Here is a 21,934-nt window from a genome sequence, read left to right as displayed (position 1 = left end):
TTTTTAAAGACTGAATTCCGGGGGTGCCTGGGTGGCTCAGTTAAGTGTCTGACTTTGGCTCAGGTCATGATCTCAGGATTCTGGTATCAAGCCCCCATGTAGGGCTCTCGACCCAGCAGGGAGCCTGCTTCTCCCTCTCCCTCTGCCTGACATTCTGTCTGCTTATGCTTGCTCTCTTTCACTCTGTCAGATTAAGTAAGTAAATAAATAAAATCTTTTAAAAAAAGACTAAATACTGATGCAGATCATACTCAGATTAACATATTTTAGGAGCTCACAGTGAAGTTTACAATAGCAGGGAGCTCTTTGGTTTCCTCGCCTCAGTCTGTATGGCCCTGCTGTCTTTTATTATTCCATTTATGTCTCCAGGTAACATCTAGAAGGAAAAGTAGGTCTCAGGAAGTAACAATGTTGGCATTGGAAACCAACCAACCAACCAACCAACCAACCAACCAACCAAACGTTCTTTGAAACTTAAAAACACAAAACTAGGCTTGGTACTATAAAAGGCACTCATGGAACCCTTCAATCCTAGGAAGATCTGACTTAAGAAATAATACAAAATATAAATCATTTACTTTTATTAGGTCCATTTTAATAAAGTGTATAAGAGTTTACAACTCAAAACAATTATTCATAAAAACTATCCGATACATAAGATAGATCACACGAAGAGTGCAATAACATAAATCCAATAGTCTGCAAATAAGAGGTATCGCAAAAACTGTTAAGATTGACTTTATAAATGTCTTTTTCCCTTCCTTTCCCATGTTCACAGCCCTTAAGATTGTGTGCACGTACTGTTTCCTGGGGTCTGATGACCGCAGTATTCCTCATAGCTGGGTTGACCCCCTCATTCAGTCAACTCAAAATGTCTTGTCAGCAGAGTTCACCTCTTTTCCATGGAAGGAGCATTGTCCTTGGCCATCATTTGGTTTCTGTGCCCTAACAAATGACAGCATTTTCTCTTTCAAAGGAACATCTTGCAGGCCTTGTGCTGTTCTGGTCACTACTGTAGTCCAACACCACACATGAGCCAGGGATTCAGGTCAAACCCTACTGAGGTGCATCCTTGTGGACGAGAAGAGCATGCTTACTGTGGAAACAGGCTAAGGCAATGGCTGACTTTGCCCACCTCTATCTAGAACAACTCCAGTTCTCTGAGTTGTTGGCAAATGGGGCTGAATTCACTCAAGCCAACTGCCTACTGTTACCACTTGGTATTCTTTGGATGCCTTCATAAGGAGGTTTTAACACCATGGCAGAAAGCATGAGGACATGGACACACGGACACACACACACACACACACACACACACACCCTCTCCGTTCACAATCCTCAAACAGGAGTCTTTGATAGACCCAGAGAATCCAACTGTTTTGCCATTTCAGAGTGAAAAGGCTACAATGTCTTCGCTCACTCCCAAGGTCTCACTTTATAACGGACATTGTTAAAAACCATTTCTGCAAAAAAACCACAAAAGCCATTTCTGCAATTCCTTGCCAAAAGGAATCAAACAGATCCCTTTAACACATATATACAGTTCTCGCATAACGCAATGGAGAGAACTTTGACTTGATTTCAAGAACATTACTATAAACTCTGAACAGTGTCACCCATATTGAGACTGCCGGGAAGTAGCTCGGACTAAATTTCTTGCATAATTACAAGTTCTGGGAATACTAAACTAAGCCGCCGGTGTGCTGGTTAACAGTTAGGTATTTTTACAAGCTATTCCAGAGTCCTTTCATACCTAAACTTACCCCTGCATTCTGGGGCACATTGCGCCTGGGTTAGATCATGATGGAGAGATGCCTTTGGGTTGTGTCTCCAGGGTAAGGTTGGACCTCTGCCAACTTTTCTTCATCTGTTCTTCTGGTCCATAAGAAATGGGGAAGGTGAGCCATTTCACTCTCATTATTCCAGTGTGGTGAGATTACCATAGGTTAAGCTGAAACTTGGGCAGAAACCGTTTACAATAACAAGGCACATAAAAATTGACACGATCGTCCAGTCATACCTCTCATCATTCATTTATTGGTATGGTTGTAGTAGGGGAATGTTAAATGAGGAAATGAAGTGGGAACAGGAACAAGGAAGGTGAGCCAGAAAGACCTGCAGGAGTAGAGAAGCAGCAGGAAAGAGCTGTGTCTGGCAGTGTTTTAGTGATGGGATGTGGGAGACCAAATGAGAGGCCTGTTTCCTAATAAAGGTCAAGGTACAAATGAGGCAGGGAGGACCAGGAAGTGAGAGAGCAAGGCGGCACCTGAGGAATCAAGACACTGCCAGTGTGGGTTCTCACATCTAAACTGAGGCAGCTAGTTGTTTTCAGCAACCTACAAGACTCGTTCTGTAGCAGAAGAACACAGGAACCATTCCCAACCAGATACCACTTCTTTTTTTTTTTTTAATTTTCAAGCACCTTGAAACCTTTAAGTGAACTTCACAAGTCTGCAAGTGTTCTGATGGTTTAAAAAAACAAAACAAAAACCAAGTACTTGTTGACTAAGGCACTGAAAAATGAAGAATTTAAAGTACATCATTCCATTTAAAATCCTCATGTTTACACTCCATCAAGCAGGACTGGATTAGAACCCAGGGGTGACTCTGGGCATTTACAAAGTGCTTCTACCTCTTTAGAAGCTGCAGTCTTTCCAGCAGCAATCCTATGTACCTTTTATCAAAATGATCCGAGTTTCAAATTTCTCAGATAAGACTGCATCTATGCGGCCAGCAGCTACTCCAGAGTTGATTGGTATGTGTTCTCCAATTTCAATTCCAAAGACACAGCGGATAACATTTTTCCTTATTAAAGGCACCCAAGTTGACTCCATTTTAAGTTGTTTCCTTCCTGCTAGAGAATGAGTTGGATCTCACCCTTGTGCAGTTTCCTATAAAATCCTATTTGATAAAATGCACACTTATTATATGACATATGTTCTGATGATTTTTCTTTATCAGCGTGATTGAATTTGTATTGTCAGGTCACTCTGGAGATTACATTTAAGTAAAACTGAAATCTCCTACTTTATGAGTCACTGAAATGTCCACCCAATAGTTTGAAACACTGATGGACCTATACTCTAAAACTTACTACATAAATAGTGGGCCAAAAAGATGCTGGTATTTTTCTCGAAAATTTCAAGAAATGTTGGTTGCCAAATTAAACTGAGACCTAACACAGGCATGTGGACATGTACACACATCTACACATACCAAATTATTTTTTCAATAATTATGGAGCCCAAAATGACATTGAATTTATGACCTAGATTCACTGAGGTCCTGCCCAGCATCTGCTTCTGCACCAAGTTTTTGTTCATTCCATCTCCCAAGCTAACAAGGACTGGGAGCCTAACAGGCCGTATGTGAGCTCAAGGTGATTATTTTCCACCACACATAATATAACTTCATTAATTCAATAGAGCCTGTTAGTCATTTAACGCAGATTCTTTAAAAGAGTTCATCAGTGCATGTTGTGGGTTCAACGCTTTGTATCTAAAATAGATTCTGGCTCATTGCTCTCCACTGAAATGAAAAGTCAAAAGTTCTTGCATTTCCTATCAGATGTGTAAAGCAAATAACATATAAAAGTAAAAGGTGTAGTAGCATTTTGCTGACTATATATCTTCTTTTTCTCTGTAATGTTAACCTGTTGCAATATTAGTTGTTGGAAACATGCATTTGCTACTAATTCAAAGCACCCTGAGCGCTCCTAATTCCCTTAACACTAAATTTTCTAGAATTCCAGATTCAGAATGGCCTCTGGCAGGAATATTTTATCTTTAAATGATGCATTTACCCTATATGATCCAAAGATCAGTGCAGAATTTACTAGTTATTGGCTGACAATTATTGTAATATAGTCAAAAGTTTTCATGCATCACTCAGTAAGAACACAAGCAATTTGCATGTATTTACGTTCACTTCTATTCAAAGAATGTATTTAGAGTCCCTACCCATCATACCTCTCCAGTGAGAATAAAAAAGGGTTACAAGCCCATGCTTGACAAATGATTCAATGATTTTATTGACTTTACCTCAAGAGCTAAAATGGCTGCTTGATTAGCTAGAAGTGATTAAATAACCAAAGGAAAGACATTTTGCAGGGCTATTACAGAGGTGATCCTGAATATTTGATAGAGGGAATGAGAATGACCTTCCACTTGAAGAGTTACTGACTCAGGGTGAGAACTCTCCCTGAATATTCTTATCCTCTTAGCTCCTGCCTTGGAGGGCTTTACTTGATAATGGCCAAGGGAAGAGGCTGGGATGCAAAGTTCCATATGCGTTAGCCCAAACTATTTATTCAACTGGAGAGAGGATTTTGCATCCACCATTACACAAAAGAAATCAGAAATCATCAAGGGGAGAAAAGCAGAGTCTTAGAAGGGACATTTAACATTCATCAAAGTGAAAGATTGGAGTGGTTGAAACCTCAGGTGTAAAGCCATCGCCAGTAGCCCTGATCCAGTGCCAAGTACTTTTCTTTTCACCTGGATGTTTGAAATAGGTGGAGACCAAACTAGAAAATGTCTTGAGAAGTTGCTGTTCATATTCTACCCCCAAGATTCCTGAATTTCAAATTTAAAGTATACGACACCTATTCAACTGCAATAGAGTTTGGCATTCTGGCTTGATTCTTGGATGAATTTCCAACTCTTAAATCATTCATCTGTTTTGGTAAGCAACTCTCACAACTTCTCCAGCTAATGGAGACATCACTGACATCGATTACAAGTCAATGGAAGCTTTCAGGTTGGAACACGGTGGAGCAGCTCTTTCCATTAAGTTGAACTTCCTCAGCACAGATCTTCCTATTGAGACAAAAGTTTCACCTTAAGGCACTAATAATAACGGGTATGGAAAGAGCCGGGAACGAGTCAGATCTTTCCAGAAATAGACATTTCAAAAACACAAGTCAGTCACCTATCTGGCCTACTTTAACATCTACAGAGGACAGGAAATTGAAAGATTTTCATGGATAGTTGATTAAGCTCTTTTCTCTCAAACTGATTTACATGTCTCAGATTTATTTTTCCTCAAGAGGCAGTGGAGAAAGGTAGCAAGGAATCGGAAAACACAAACAAGTATGCAACTCTAATTTGTAGCCTAGTCTCATGATTAATTCTAGGAGGACAGCCTGGAGTGCTCAGACCTAAGGTTTTTAAGTACTTTAAAATATTACTAAGACCACATACCCAATGGTTCAAATTGGGACTAGATGCTCTTTTCTATTGTTCTGAGAGGAAAAAAAAATCATAATTCTTTAAAACCATGTAAATGGAATTTGTTAAGAGCAAATAGCAAATTTTGGAGGAAAACATCTACTCTGTGAAACCTCAGTTACAGCAGGATTCTCCTACACCTTCCAATGGATTTCATTTTGCCACAAGACAGAACTAAATAAAAACAGGGCTCAAATCAGTTAGGTCAGGAGACAAATGCCAGTAAATGAGTGGTTGTGGAGGTAGGCATAGTGAGACAGGATTTACCTACAGGAAAAATACTCCCTGTGCGCGCGCCAAAACACACACGCACACACACACATACCTGTGCACTCAGAGTGATTTAAAAAGCATGGGTGTGGGAAGACTCAATACTGTTCAACATGAGCACAGATAGCTCATCTGTTCGAGTTTCTCCATAGGAAAGGATCTGATGCAGGTCACACACCCACAAACACTCATGTGTGAGAGGCTAGCCCGGCTCGCAAAGACTCAGAAACGGATCCAGAGAATCCTTTGTAGAGCTGCTGGTTTTACAGGAATGATTAGTATCTGCAGGATTACACTTCCTCTTCATTTGCAGGATTTTCATCTTGGATTTCTTTCCATAAATATCTCCTTTGCAAGAGCATTAAGTCGAGTCCTGAAGGGACTAATCTTGAGTCCTCAATGGACAAGACTCAGAGCAGGAAGTGCAGGAAAAAAATAATCCGCAGTAACATAGCCCCTCTGGGGTTGGGGTGAAGTTATTTCTGGATTCAAACAGTCTTGGGGCCAAAAAAGACAGCAGAGATGTGGGTGGAGGTGGAGATGGAAATGCCTGGAAGTCCAGAAATCAATACAAACAAAAGAAGTGAGCATAACTTAAAGGGGTTTCAACTGAGTATCACTGCCACGGAGTTCGCTGCCCACAGGAATCCTGCTCGGACACAGGGAACTGAGAGATAATAACTGGTGCACTTCAGAGAGAGGCTCAGCTGGGAGTGATCTGATGAGTACTGAGGGTGTGGTAAAAACAGAGGCTTGAAGGCTCAGGTAGCGCTCCTAAGGTTTCTGCTTGCCTGATTTGGAAGGAAAGGGTGCTAAAGCAAATGGATCCACCGCTGACAGCTCCGTAGTCCTGGAGGAAAGGGATGTGATGGAAACAGAGCCAGCTATGGACTGTCTGTTGGTCTGGGAAACAATTTTGTAGGCAGCAATGGGCTGGGCTTCTGGACTTGGCTCATCTTCTGGGCTATAGTGACGGGAATATTTGGATAAAGACTGGGGGCGGAATGGTTTGCCAGCCACAGGGCCTGAGATAGCTTCTTTCTGGGGCTGAGGTCCTTTGTTTCTGTCATTAGGATGGCCCCCAGATTCCAGGCAGGATCCCCTGGGAGAGATGCTGTCAAGATGGTCTGCTGCTTGCACAGAATGGGTGGGGAGGTTAGACTGCTGGACAAAAGCAGCCACTGGGTACTGAGCTCGGACAGGGGCATACACTGCTCTCTCAAGGCCTGGGAGCAGAGGGACGTCATCAGTCTGACTGAGGAGACTGGCCTGCACAGGCAACTCCTGGGGGGCGCTCTGGGCAACCGTTAACTCCTCCACGTTCTTCTTCTTGGTAAAGGGAGCTCTCAAGAACACGTCTGCTTCCTCTGGCTGGGAAGGAGCCACGCTGCCCTTGGAGACAAACGGGGCTTTGGAGAAAATATCCAAGTCATCAGCTGGAACCCTTGAGCTCCTGAAAGGGGCTGTGGCAAAAACATCTGGCTCCCCGAGACCGTCTGTGGCTGGCTGTGGGAGGGCTTGGAACTGGTTCTTTCGGCCGCCCTGGCCTGCCTTTGCTTGCTCAGTAGAGACTTCATGCTGAGCGAATGGAAGAGCTCCCCCCAGCTTCCCCTGGGGAGGCTTGCAGCTCTCGTCCTCTTCTTCGGACTCCATGAGGAGAGGTCGAGACCCACTGCAGTCCAGCATGTCCCCCTCGAGATCAGTCCCTTCCTCTTCACTGCTGTGGAATGAACTGTTGCTTGAAGGGCCATCTCGGGCCAAGTAGTCCGATTCTAAATTGTTCTGCGTTTTCGTGCCAGGTACTCTGGAGGGGTCTGGATACAGGGGAAGGCCTTTAATGCCTGCTGAGTCTTTAAAGTGCTCTACAGTTATTACAGGACAGGGATTGGGCTCTCTCTGGAGACCTAGAAAAGCACAGAACACAGAATTAATGCACAGATCAGATCAGCTCTCCTCGGAACATTTAAAATGGTCAACCCATGGCAGAAACATCGTGGGACCAAATAAACAAAGGTTGAAATGGAAAAGGAAAAACAGAAAAATAAAAGTCAGGCAAGGAAACGGCACACAAACTGGAACACAAGCAGTCACTGTCTCACATTTTGGTACATGATAGGCACAATGTACAGGAAAGGAGATGAAGATGTTAGGCACACAGACATTCAGCATAACTACACGAGGCTCCTACTCGCGGGGCCAGGCACAGCCACCTGCTCTACCTGGTGCTGGCTCAGGACGGAATGAAAACAAACCCGGTCGCTCAGCTCCACATATACCATGGAAGTTCTGGATTATGCAGAAATGCTGTCTGGGGACAAATGCAACTGAGTATCTGACAAGTGGTCATCTGCTCCACACTGCCTGTTTCTGAGGACAGATTCTCAATCCCAAACCACACCCCCATCCCTACCCTCAAGAGCAGCAGAGCACGGCTGCTTGATAAATGCAAGATTTACATCAGGAGCACTAGTCAAAGAGCACAGGAGTGCCCCAAATGCCAACACTGAAGGTGCCTTCTAAGGGGAGGAGACATAATAAAAAATCGTATTAAATAAGTCACCTTCAGCTGGAGTTGGTACGGAATTTTGTTTTCAGTCTTCTCAGTTAGGGAAGATCTCCTCTGCTTAAATGAATCTATTACAAAGTTCTTTAAGCAGAAGGAGTAGAATACATGGGTTAACTGCAGAAATATTTGCAAACGCTAATACACTAGTCTACTTCTAGCTAGATGGACGTGCCTCAGGGTGCTCTGGCTTTTAAAATCAAATAGACAATTATCAGAATGCAAGAGAGCTTACCTTCCAAGAAATATTAGCAGGTTAGAAGTATGTCATTGGGCACATGTTAGCAAGAGGGCAGGAAAAAGGCATATGTAACTAAGCAAGAAGAATCCAGAGAAAGGGTGGCTGGGGGTAAAGAGAGCATTTCATCATGGGTTTCCCAACCCACCAGGCATTTGGTACAGTGGTTTGGATTCTGTAGATGCCCTGGAACCTCTGTACTGAGGTAATTCCATCAACCCCTCCCCATGTTACCCTCTCCCCTTCCAGGCAAATCATTAGCTAGTAGAAACTTCTGCTAACGATTATCCCCTACCAAGGTTTCTGCTTGAATTAAGCACACAGAACACAGCAGAAGCGGCATCAAAATCAGTTTATTGGGAAACCAGTCACTTAGAGACATTACATTGTAAAGAGATGTTAGAGAGAGGTCGGAACATTTTAGAAGATCCTGTACAAAAATACTATGCTTCTCGGAATTCTAGAACTTTTTAGCAATGCTTCTTTTTAAACAGCTCTGATCTTAAATACTGTTTCCAGAAACAAACAAAAAAAGGTGGGTGTCCCCCTCATTTTCTGAGTTTGAATGCATTCATTCAGTGAATTTCCAGTTAGGAGTCTTTAAGTGAAATTCTGTACTGGTGCCAAACAGCTTTCTGAGTAGTGTTTGAAAAATATGATTTTGAAGAGGATACATTTTTTTTCTTGGCGTTGCGGCTTTGGTATGTGCACCCACGTGGTGATAGGAAAGCGTTAGTCAGCTGTTAGGAAGCAAATGGAACATCTTCTCTCTTGCAGTATATGTGGAGAGACATAATCCTAAACTCTCAGGCAAGTATAATGATATTAGTTCTGCCACTGTGATTCTTAGATGGTGATTTCTGGGAGGAAATTCAAATGAAAGGGGCAAAGAGGTTTTCCAAAATAAGATTTGCCAAGCAAAGGGGCATGGAAGCTCCCCTCCCCCAAGACTCCTTGAACCACGTTCTAACACAGACTCAGCTAGACAAAGTTTTCAGTTGCCAAAACTAAGACACAATTTCTCATCTGCCCAAACTACCCCCAGAGCTGACGTTATCAAGCTGGTTCTGTGGGAGAGCAAAATATCTTTTAGGGGAAACATGGTAAATTTATTCAAGCCAATGACCAATTCTGGCACCATATCGATCAATAATGAAAACCGGACACTAGTTTGACTGGAGTTAGTGCTTTTGGGAAATTAAATTGAATTCTGCCAGATCTGTTTGTGTGCAGAGAATGCCAAAAAGCAGCTGCCTACAGAATCGGGGGCACTCTGGATGCCTGCAATGTTGGGTTACATTTTGAGAACTATCAGGTACCAAGTGGAGGGGACCATATCTGGAGCTGGACAGGACAGAAGAATGTGCTTACCCTATCTAAATTACTTAAAAAGTGGGTTCTTGGACAACTGGAAACCTGCCAAATTAGCATATTCTAGGACCTGATGGTAACAGGAAAACCATACCTAAAATTTCAAGAACTTTTAAAACCTCACAAGCCCAGTCACTAAAACCCTGTGACATTGAGTTTGAAGGGGAAACTTGTTTCCTGTTCTTCAAAACAAGGCCAGACCTGTTTCTATTTTTCAGCATGAATCTGCCTCCTAAGGGTTAGAAAACTACATTTGAAGGATTTTCCTAAGAAGGCCAAGTCTCTTAACCTCTTTACTCTTTTTTGAGAAGGTGTACTGTGACTACAGCAGAGAGCAACCACTCTTTGCTGCTCTCCCAAGCCGGGCGTTCTGGAGACCCAAGAATGCCAGTGGGTTTGGGAGAAACACAGACATCCATACACCCTCAGCACAAGACACAAAGGAGTCAAGGAGAGATCCTAAATAACTTACAAGCAGAAGATGGACATTAAATCTTGTTGGCAAAAGAGGTCTTTTTTGGAATACGAGTATGTATGTTCTTATAAGGAAAGCATGTGTTTTCAAGGTGAACAATCCTTGTATATGAAAATGGCCTTGCCCTATCAGGTAAACGTGTTTGAAAGAGTCTGACTACTAGCAAAGAAGGATTTGCACTACTTTAACCCCATGTCTTGGCCCCATTCCTCTGGCAACCAAAAGCATGCACAGCAGACACCCCGGGACCACATAGCTCAGTGAAGCCAGCCAGTTGTTCCTGAGGAGTAGAGGCCTTCAATCCACGCCCTGGTCTCACAGGCTGCGCAAGGGTCTTTCTTATCATGAAGCCTCAAATAGGGCATTTGGTTCTAATCCCCTCAAACTGGGTTAGGTCCCTTTTCATTCCGGTTTAGCCCATTAAACTAAACAAGAAGGCAGGACACCCTTCTTTTTCTTTCTGTCATGGAGGACTGTGTGCAAGGTTAAGGGTCAGCACACTTTTTAGGAGTTCTACGAGTCTATTTCAAGGCTCCAAACTCATGCAGATTCAGTCAGAGTTCATGTGCTTGACAGAGCAGGAAAGGGGTCCCCAAAACTCTTTGATGACCTATTCACTAACGGCCTGTTAACTTTCAAAGCAACCCTAAGTGCTGAGTGATTCGGGGTAAGTCTACTCTGGGGATTTTATCTGATGGACACAGTGAAGGGGTCATCAGAGTGCTTTCCGAAAAATCAGAATCTGAAGACGTAAATTCCAGGCTGGATATTCTTTAGTGCAATATATCTTGCACAGCCAGAATTTTACTTTCCCCCATACCGTAAACTGAAATAACAGTTACAAGCAGTATCGAAGACCTACTTCTTGCCCCAAACTGAAAACGAAGACTTGGGAGTACTGAGAAACCTTCATATATATTTGGCAAATAGAAAGCAAACTGTCCCTTCTCAAGAAGGTCAGAAATGCAACACCAATTGAAATTCACACTCTCGGAGCCGAATCAGGGAATTAAGAGATGGACACCAAATTAATAATTGCCATGACCTTTCAGCTTATATGATAAAATTAAAGGTTTGGTTCTACCCTATGCTGTGCAGTGGTTATTAAAGCCCAGGACTGGGGAACAGGGATTTGGTGGGAGCCAATGCGGGCCAGTGACGCTGCGCCTCTTAAGGCAATGGAGCAATTAGAGAGATTTCTCCCTGGGCATCAAACTGCTGTTGCCAGCATCAAACGTTTAATTAAACTGGTCTGGGTATATTAAGGATCAAATTAGAGGAGGGCAGCTGCAAATCTGTGCTCCATTTGCAACCCCGAGGCTAGTCACACCAAATACAGGCTCACGGGGGTTTTCTTCTCTCTGACAGCAAGGGGAAACCTCAGTGGCCACACTCAGTAAGTCACTCAACAATGGGTTCAAGTCGTTTTCGCACAAATGCGTTTTCAGATCAGGAAAGCGGCAGTTACTGTAAGTTATTTACATCTGTGAACATCAGGCTCCCGTTTGAACAGATAAGTCTTTATTCCCCTGTATGTTTACATAATAAATTGTTTACAGACCTTTTTTTTTTTAACACAAAACTTGCGTAGCAATGTTTAAATTTCATATTTTTACTGTAGAAGGGAGCTTCGCGTACCTCTGTTTGCTCTGTCTTCTTGGGGAGGACATGGTAAAGACCTGTGGTAAGTACGCATCCACGTGACGAGGCGATGTGCAGTAGGGGGAGGGAATACTCACAGGAAAGAGAGGAAAGTCAGGACACTACATCCAAGTGGGGACCCGGAAAGTGTCTTCCGTTCAAGCAACCGCCACCGTTTGGTAACTCTGCCTAAGTCAGCATTACCCAAAGAACCTCCCTCCTCCACCTTAGTGAAAGGAAACCCAGGATAAACAAAGAAGTATCTTGTTACAGATTATCTGAAAAGGAGGCCATCTGGGATTCATTTTGACTCAAGAAACCCAAGTACATCCAACTTCAGGAATATGACTAGGGTGGAAAATGAAAAGACTAACGTTGTGTTGGTAAAATTATAGTCTCTAGAGAGGAATAAAAGATAGCTTTGTATAATCTGGTGTGTTTCAGTAGAGATTTCATTTTAAATATCCCTCTGATAGTTTCTCTGTTCTGGCTGGCAGCCTCTAATTTGCTTAATTTTGTACTTTGGGCAATCTTGTCATTTTTTTGTCCCCAAACTCTAAGTTAGTGGCTACATGATCCTGGTAATGTTGCAGCCAGAGAAAGTTAAAGACTTCTGGAAATTTAGACAAACATCATCATGGGAGACTTGACTTTGGCCCAAGGTATCTACAGTATGAATTTATGCAGCTGAACTCAGATCCCTCCACACTTCTGGGCTGAGGTAATCCCAAAGGTCTCCTCCTTCCTCTAAAATTGCTGAAGGCAGACTGATCCTGACCTGGAGAAAACTGTGTTAGTTCACATCAAAATGATCAATTACCCGCCAGGACAGCAGGAAAGAAAAGTATTATAAGCAAAACTAAAATTTCATCTTGAGAAAAACAGGTTCTTCTCTTGAGTATGTTCCCCTATAATTATTAGCAATCTAAGTTCTATAATTCTAATTCAGGAAGCGCCAAGTTCAATATCAAATGACACTGAACAAAGTGACAACCTCTTTCAGAGGTTATTTTAAAATCTGCATCTTTCCATTTTCTAAACCACTAAAGACAGGTGAAATTATGGCAGTTCCCTTATTCGGAATATTAAGGAAATCAAGACTGACTGTTGTCACTTTCCATTATAAGGTCCTCTCTGGGAATTTTCTGTGGATTATTCTTTTTACTGTCTTCAATAGTAACCATGTTTCATGGCAGGGGGGTGATTTTGCTTTTTGGAAACAGCTAAATGTGACTCAGAACCAAGAGTTATGGGAAAAGATTAATAAGACAGAGAACATACCTCCGGCTGCTAAAAGCAATACTAATTAGATAGTAATTCAGTGGATTTTCTTACACCTTATTACTGTCCATGACAGTGTTTCTAAGGACAGGGGTGGTTTCAGAATTAACTTAAATGAAGGCAGCACCGTTAGAGTAGTATTAACTTCCCAAGTAAAACCAGATGCCTTTGAGGGGAACAACACTCACTGAGTGGCCAAAATTCTGACAGGTCTGCTAAAGAAATCATTAATTATGACTGTAGCTAAGACTGTCCATTTAAACCTTATCTCCTCCGAGTCCTGTGTTTTTACAAATACTGGGACTTATATTTGGTGATCTAGTTATTTGAATGCTGTAAGGGGGGAAAAAAAACTTGTGATGTGTTCTGGTATAGTTACCACTCTTGCACAGTTGGATTAAAGCAAATCAGAAACATATGCTTATAGTATCTGCCCATTTTTAAGTGCCAGATCACTGATTATATATTTTAAAAGAATTGCAGTCTTCTGATACTGTTTTGTTGGGATAGGTAGGGCCATTAAAAAACAAAACAGAATGATACTTAGATACTTAAAAAAGAAAAAAATCTATGTCTCAAACTGTCCAATAATGTAGGCTTCTATTCGGATAACGAAGGAAGAGCCGCTCAAGTAGTAAAGGGCTATTATAATTCTCTAAAATGTAAATACTGCCCCAGTAACACTAAGAACTACAGAAGGGAACTAAAGAACATCAGGATAATACAGATCCTTCATAGTCCTTCCCAAGCATCATAATATGTAGGCAGAATGCTAGAACTCCACAAGCTTAAAGACTATCCAGTCCAAACTCATCACCGTACACCTAAGGTACAACCACTCCTAGAACTGGAGCACCTGCTGACAGCTACTTGGCCAGTGACTGGCAAAGGTCAGGGAGCAATCCCAGGGGGTCTGTCCTGCCCAGGCCTCTTCTCCCACGGCTCGACCTTACGTCCCACACCTGTGAGATGAAGTGGATAGACTATAGGCTGGTCTCTCTTAACTTGCTTGTGGCTCAGTCTAGAGTTTCGTGTGTCTCCCAATTATCAGAGGCTGTAGTGTCTCTAATGTCCTATCAATAAACCCTTTTAGCTCAGGGATGAAGCTATAAACTAACGGAGGTCCCATTTACCGAGTCACTCACATGGATTCCTAACTTAACAGAAAAATAGTTCTCCCCTTTGAGGCCCTATTTCTAAAGAATAAACCCAAGATGATTTTATGTCATTATTTCCCTCAGACTTCCTCCATCCAGTCAAGTCTGTTCATTTTCATTAACAGTCTCCATTAAGCTTTCATGAGCCAGACGACTAGGGAATATATCTCAATGTGATTATGGGTAATACAAGAAAGGAACAATTTAGAGATACCAAATTTCTAAACTGTACTCTTCACTTCAATTAAATCGAGAAACTAGATGTTCCATTATATTTCTAACATGTATATGTGTGAACAAAAATCAAATTGGAAAATATAGGCATAAAACATTGTTCTTATTTAAAAATAAACATTTCCTTCATTAGTTTATACATTCTTTCTATGTCCAGGAAAAAGAATACAGTTTCGATCTTCAGTAATATTCCTGTCCATAACGGGGCAAACCGAGTCCCATTTTCACTGCTGTCCCATCATGGAGAGCTCTTCAAGGACATCTTTTTTTATCTTCAGCAGGAAGGTTGTGCCTCCCTCAACTTTGGAAATGATCCATTATCCTAACAGAGGCCTTTACTTAGCTCATCTAGTTCCAGCCGGCACAGGAAGTATTTAAAGTCAGAAGGAAGACTGAAAAATTCAGACTTTCCCTCCGATGCCTTTCAAAGGCTGTTCTCACATTTCTGGGGTCAAAGCTTGACCTCCAAAGTGCCGTGATTTGTAGGCCGTTGTTGCCTGCTCAACTTTCTTCCCCACCCCCCTTAAAGTGCAAACGTGTGGAAAAAGAAACAAAAGTACTAGATAAACAAACAAATGAGCGTGGAATTTTATTTGTACAAATCTGATCAATTAAGAGTTTCCCCTTCTGATCATGGAAAGTGGCACTCAAGGAAGAGAACCACAACGGACTTCTCCGTGCCCACCTCATTTCAAAAGGGCAATTTTATAAAATTGCTTTCTATGGGAGGAAAAACAAAATACACTCCAACGAGTAAGGACATATACAGAGGGTGACCATGAGGCATGTTGTCATGTCAGTGCAGGGTCCTTTATTTATTTTATGAACAATATTCTAAGGTTAGTGAGGAACTACGCTTTGTTTTGCTTTTTAATCTAGGAAGCCAAGGAAAACCAACTGGACATATTCCGCTATTCCGCTGGCTGCATCCTTCGATTCAAACATCAGAGAGAAAGAAAGGTAAGTAGCCAGAATCAAATTGTGCCTAGCTTGTCAGCACACTTATTTCTGATTATCTGAAAATAAACAACATGCTTATTCTACAAAGACAGAGGACCTGCTGAAAGCTTACAGCAACACACAAGTCTACTCAAAATGATTCCATATGTTACACTGTAGGATTGCTGTGTAGTTATACAAGGGAAAGAGATCAAAACCCTGTACAGACACCTGATATCAGACTTGAAACGCCAAGTGGAAACAGAACTATTCAGCGTCTTCATTTATACACAATTTACAATATTTGATTCAAAATAAAAATCACAAGAAAAATACATCTGTTTCTGCTACAATTCCTTCCCCTCCCCCATCCACCCCCCAGTGAAAAGTCTTCTAATAAAAGGTATCATATTACCACCATTGTCTCATTTTGGTCTAATTCTGAGATCCCGGCTCGGGACAGTTAACATGAAAAGGAATGGCAATACTTGGGTTTTATATAACGTACACATTTTATCCAAGGATCTCAAGTACTTGCAGTCACGTCTCCAGATCTGAGAAATCACGGTTCAATGGAAGCCAGAATGCTGGATGAATGCTGGGCAGGTTGCATGGGGTGTAAAATCCCTTGGCTAGGTCTACGATCAAACAAGGTCAGAGCTGGTGGGCTAGAGCTGGGCTCAATTGCTCTTTTCAAACACATCTCATCCGTCAGTCAGTTTTACCCTCTCTTAAGTCACACCCATCTCCAGGCTACTGCCCAGAGTCAAGACCAACTGAAGAAGCCACGTCCTCATGATATAATGCAGCAGCGTAAAAAGCAAAAACAGAGAAACACATTCATCAGCATCTGGCCAAAGGAGACAGGGGCTGAGAGGATTGGTCTGGGAGGCCATTCCTAGCAAGAATGAGACAAGGGTGTCAATTCACTAGTTTCAGTTACAGTTAAGCTTTGGGTGGAGTTGATTCCAGCAGAGAAGCTCATGGCATCTAGCGCTTGATTTAAGATAATGCTATTGAAGAAGGGTAATGAGAAAACACAGCAAACTAACAGGGAGGAACTGGCCAAGGAATATCTGGAGGGCCAAAGTGATTTTCTTTCCTTATCGTTTCTACAGGAGAAGGCAAGGGGTAGGAGATAAGGGCCAGAGGGCCCTTTATTCGTAGATTTTTTAAAAAATCCTTTTTTCTTATAACTCCGTAATGAAAACGTGTATTACGGTGTGAAGGTTACAGAATTGCCTCTGCTACTGGGTCCCGGCTACAGGTCTATGAGCTGATCCACCAACAGTAAAGACCTGGCTAGGTTGGGAAGACTGGACTCAGAGCTCCCACTGCTGTTTCTAGAGTGCCCACCTGGAAGTGGAGAGATAGGAATTCAGTACAAAACAGAGAGGGTTAAGGTTTAGATGTGCAGAGCAAGCAAAGGAGAAACCAAACCAAACCCTAGAGAAGCAAAGTTTACATTTGCAAACTCTTACATGTTGATTTTTAAGCATACAAGCTAGGTATCCACCACCTCCCACCAAAACTCCAGGCACACCACACTAGAGGCAGAACACCTTGCAAAGAGGATGCTATTTTCAAATGAATAGACATTCTGCCTGAGAACTGCTGGCTGGACCCTAACTTCCTGATAACATCGAATCATCTCCCTGACAAAGTAAAAATCAACAGTTTTTGCTTTGGGGAGAAATTAGTTACTAAGACCACTGCAATAGAAATGGGCTTTAAGAAATATATAGATGATCCCATGGCAATTCAGGGTCTCATGGCACATTGAAATGATTTTAACCCATCAGAGAGGATAAAGGATGCTTCACGAATGTCCAAAAGATGCAAATGGTATCCAAGTACCATCCTTCATCTCTTTGGGAAGAATATTTATTACAGATTATTCTAATCATGCTCAAGAAATGTTCCGTGCTTTTTAAAAAATATATGCCTTCCGGTTTTCACTAAGTTTCCACTTTATTTTTCTCTTGATAACTTTGTAAAAGCCAGATTTTGGTCAAAGTATTAAATACATTCCTTCTAACTAAACACCACGGCCAAGCTTTAAGATAACTGTATCTCCATCTGTACCTGTATCTCTATCTTATCCTGCTTCAGCCCCACGGTCTGCCATTATCCCCCGTTTCCTTTGTTAAGTGCAGGTGCTTTTTTCCCCTCTTGGAGATTAGGTACATTACTATTTTGTAGTGAGCTGTGATGTCCAGCTCTTCTCTTTTCCACATCCTCTCTTTCTTACCTTGTGGGTTTTTGGTTATCAATACAGGAATAGGGTCAAACTCATCTTCTGCCACCTTGTCCGAGCCCTCAGGGACATCAAAACCTGAGATGAGATTACTATCTTCCGCAGCTTAATACAGAATGCAAGTACACAAGCAGAAACAACAGAGGTAGAGATTAGCAAATGAGAGAACATGTAAGGGCATAAAGTTCCCAACTATACAATCGCTGTTGTTTTTGAAGGTGAAAATGCTTATTTTCATGACTTGAAATAAAAGTAGCAAAACTGGAAAATAGGGAAACAGAAAAAAAATGGTTTCAAGCTGGCCATGTTAAGACTTTCATAAATGGTCAGGGAGAAGTGTTAGAGGATGAATTCTCCGCTACCGTTTTAAAACCACTCATTGTAGTTACTGTGAGGGATCTCTTCAGTGCCAGTAATTCACAAAGGCCCAAGAACTAGTCATTTATCTTCCTTATTAAGCAAACAGAGGCCTGATTAGCAAACAATACTCAAGAAACTCAAAGCCAGGGGCAGGGGGGAGGTAATTAGTAGCTCTTGAAGAAGCAACTGCTACCTACACTATATGTTAATTAATTGAATTTTAAATTAAAATTAAAAAAAAGAAGCAACTGCTGTATACAAGGCAAATAAAATACTTCTGAAAGGACTTGCTGCCCTGTGACTTTCCATCAACTCTGATGCCTCAGGGAACGCTGGGGCCCAAGATCACATGCCCTGGGATTTCAAGTTTAAGTTTGTTAGAATATTCTCCTCCATTCTAAGATTACCCTATGGGTAAGTGCTAGCTGAGCACCTATTTTGCAAGTGATGTTTCTCTGTAATTACATATCGCTGCTGACACTCCTGCCAGACATAATTGGTTAAACACACGCTCTATAAAAACATAATAATTTTAATGCCATCAAGGATAAAAACAAAAACTCAGCTATTACCGCCATAAACCATAAAACTAATTATTTTCAGACTTCTTGGGGAGGCTTCCTTCTCGAATTTCTTTCAGAATAAACTTACACTGCTCCTTTTCCATACATTTGCTCCTTCCAGAAAACCGACTTCACTACCCCCAGTAGAGAAAGAAGTTTAGTGAACGCCTGCATCCTGTGCCTGTCACTTTTATAAACAGCTCACTGAAGGGAACTCATTTCAAGCTATTTCTGTCCAGCAGCCTTTCAAACTGGTATCAACCCAGGACTAAGAAATGAAAATGGCAGATGAGAAAGAGAAATCCAGTAATCAGTCATGACTCAAAATTTAAACCTTTGCTAAGTTCAGTCTTTGAAGACTGACTTTTGAGGACTTATGCCTGCTGTTTTATTGAGCAATCACTACCCAAAAACTTGAAATAAGATTTGATGAACAATTTTAAGGTCTAAGGCTAATAAGTATATTAATGACAACAGTCAGTCAGTGGACAGTCAACTGAACCATCTACTTGTGCTGACTGCAAAGGCACAGAGCTCTGCCTTTCATGGAGAACAGGGACTATATGCTGTCCCTATGATAGCCGGAAAGCAATGGCTCCACCAATCTGTTGTCTAAGCCTTACGAGGCACTCTTCCCGAGAGGGATTTTAACAGAGAGGCTAAGTACAAACTCGGGTTTCCTACATGAAGGAGGGGGTGAGACCACTTCACTGGCAAAGACTTTCGGTAAGGAAAATTCTCAGGACTCATTCAGTTCTCCTTGAAGGACACATGGGAGCCCGAGGACAGGAAAGCATTTTACCTTTATGGGCTGGAGCAGAGATCGCTATGGGGGCAAACTCTTCCAGAAGGTCAGTAGTAGGGTTAGAAAGCAGGGAGCCATCAATCAGGGAATCTTCCCCGGTGAGAGAATCTGAGTCCAGATTGACAGCATCGCAGGTCAGTGATGGCATTAAATGGCACACACAATATCATGAGATTAGAGTTTAGGCTTGAAGTTACTGCATTTACATGTCATACGTACAAGCCAAGGCGGGAGAAAGAAAACCACAAGTAACATGTTAAGCCCCCAGCATTTTCATTGATAGAAACATGTACTTCTAGATTCCTCTTAACATCAACAACATCAAATATGGAATACTTCTTTGCTCCGACGTTGCTGGGTCAGCAAATATGTGATCTGGATGCCAAGAACCCTTCAGCAACTCAGTTTTCAGCAAATGCCACTTGGGGAAAAAAGGATTTTGCCACTAAAGAGTTTCATTTAAACTTTCCCTAAACAATCGGGGGGAAAGGTATGACAGGGTGAGGTATTGAAGCTGACTAGGAGGGGGATGTCCCTGGCTTATTATCAGCAGAATATGACATGGTTAAGCAGCATTTTCTAAATCTCAACCAGATCCCCATTCAAAATAAAATGATCTTGCTTCTTAATAATATTCTTTCAATTTGAATTGCTTCTCTGAATATATGATTTTTCTTTTGGGTGAGGAACAGAGAGAAGGCAAAATATGGAGCTCAAGCATTTTAACATATAAATTGTTCTCTGGGGAAGTTTTGGACAAGTCAAGTAAGCAAGAGGCAAAGGAACCATCTCACCTTCTTTGTTCATCCCCCCACCCCCACCTCCTTGAGTTTATTTTCATAGTTCCCAGACTTCCAATTGTTTTCTGTCCCAAGGTAGGAAATCAGACACTTTTACCAAGGTAACTATGGGCTCGATAAAAATGCAGGCTATCAACTCTGGATTTATGGATAGTAAAGGATTCTATTAAGAGAGAAGTTTGAAATTAGGGTAAAAACAATGCCGGACCAGGGAAGATTTCAACTCTGCCTATAATTTAACAGCAAACCATCCATATAAGCTAAAAACACTGGACTGGGAATAGAACGTCCACATCCAGAGGGTGAGCTCCACGAAGTTACTGACACCACTCGCTGGAAAGTGGCTCAGAAACCTTGGAGGAGTCCAGTCATCCCTGCAGCTCAGCAGAATTTTTTAGAGAAGGGGGTGCAGGGAACCTGACACCAGTGAAAAGAATCTTAAATAAGGAAATACCATAACCAGAGAAAGTCCAACGACCGCTCTACAGAGAACATGGCTCCAAAAATACTCTGCTCTTCGGCTTGGAATCGTATCACTCAACTTCTAGAAGCTGGGGCTGTACCCCCATTCTAGGGGCATCTGACCATTCTAGGGGCAAGTGACCAGGCTGCAAAAGAAGAGGGTCACCTGCTGCAGATGGAAAGGCTGACCGCGAAGGCCATCACAGTGAACGGTCCCTGCAGCTGCAGAGAGACCGGACTGACCTGTGCGGTTCGAGGCCACAGATTCCGTCTGAGATGGAAGGCGCTGGGGCACTGGGGGCTCCAGTCCTGGTATGAGACTCTCAACAGCAACATCGGCCTTTTCTTTTGTAACAAAGCATTAAGAAAGGAGAACAGAGGGTAAGGGGAGAGGAATCAAAAGGTTCTTTAGACAATTCTGTGGAGGCTTTCTTCTACGGGGCTCTCAAGTGCCAGGCTCGGGCAAGATGGGCAGCCCAAGAAGTTACTGAATGTCTGCTGTCTGGGCTTCCCTGACTGAGCATGCATGCGCAGGGTTAACTGCTCTGATGAGTCCTGGCGAGTCTTGGTTTTTACAGATAAATGTAGAATACGGGCCACCTAGCAGATTTCTTCCATGTCAGAAGACACAGGCTGAAAGGCACCATAATATCTTACGGTAATTTTGCTTTTCTTAAGGGATGAACCTGGGGGCAGAGGTCCTCTGTGCCTCGAAAAGGCCACGAGTCCATCTCAAATCCCACCCCCTGCTGTAGCGGGGAGGTATTTCACGCTGTCTGACATCCCACAGCTGGAGGCCCCCGCCCCCCCTCGGCTCATGTCCTTTCTGAGTTTGAGGACTATGGGCCCCAGAGTACAGGGGACCTTGACATCTTGTACGTCTCGCCTGCCCTGCTGTAGGAGCACAGGGCAATAGCAGACTGAGTGGACCAAGCCCCTTGCCTGGATTCTACTCGTGGGGCTTCACCACTGGGCAAGTGTTTCCTGTCACTGCTTGGCTAGTGATGCCCGTTACAGATACGTGGCACATACGGGGCCTTCTAAAGAAGAATCTGCTAAAGGTAAGGTCCCCGCTTGAAACCAATTTCCTTCATGAAGGTTTTGTAACTAATGGTGAATTTTTTCCATTCCTCCTCATTCAAAAACAAGTCCCTCTAGACATCTCAGGCAAAGCAAACCTAACTGTGGTGTCCTGGGAAGGCAGAGAAAACTCTTCCTTTGGGGTGATAGCAAATAAGACTAAAGGAGGCTTTGTGGCACTTTCCACTCCTCAGAAGGGCTATCCCCTGG

General features: G+C 42.5%; 1 protein-coding gene across 12 annotated transcripts in view; it reads right to left on the bottom strand.

Annotated features, from left to right (window-relative positions):
• Nucleotides 1-6,193: 6,193 nt before the first annotated feature.
• The window catches only part of AAK1 (AP2 associated kinase 1), a 166,550-nt gene continuing 150,809 nt past the window's right edge, over nt 6,194-21,934 (bottom strand). For 4 of the 12 annotated variants that reach the window (XM_032873727.1, XM_032873723.1, XM_032873724.1 and 1 more), the window contains 4 exons: nt 20,888-20,989; nt 19,380-19,490; nt 17,649-17,759; nt 6,194-7,402 (listed from right to left, as the gene is read on the bottom strand). In XM_032873727.1, coding sequence (XP_032729618.1) covers nt 6,273-7,402; nt 17,649-17,759; nt 19,380-19,490; nt 20,888-20,989 — 1,454 coding nt within the window. In that variant the 3' untranslated portion in view covers nt 6,194-6,272. Of the gene's footprint in view, nt 7,403-15,376; nt 16,754-17,648; nt 17,760-19,379; nt 19,491-20,887; nt 20,990-21,934 lie in introns of those variants that run through there. The other 8 variants (XM_032873732.1, XM_032873730.1, XM_032873731.1 and 5 more) reach the window with 5 other exon arrangements.

This window comes from Lontra canadensis, unplaced genomic scaffold (assembly GCF_010015895.1).
Source record: "Lontra canadensis isolate GAN:19392208 unplaced genomic scaffold, GSC_riverotter_1.0 scaffold50, whole genome shotgun sequence".
NCBI classification, from domain to species: Eukaryota; Metazoa; Chordata; class Mammalia; order Carnivora; family Mustelidae; genus Lontra; species Lontra canadensis.
The sequence above is the reverse complement of the archived record's forward strand: the minus strand, read 5'-3'. Positions and strand labels throughout refer to the sequence as shown.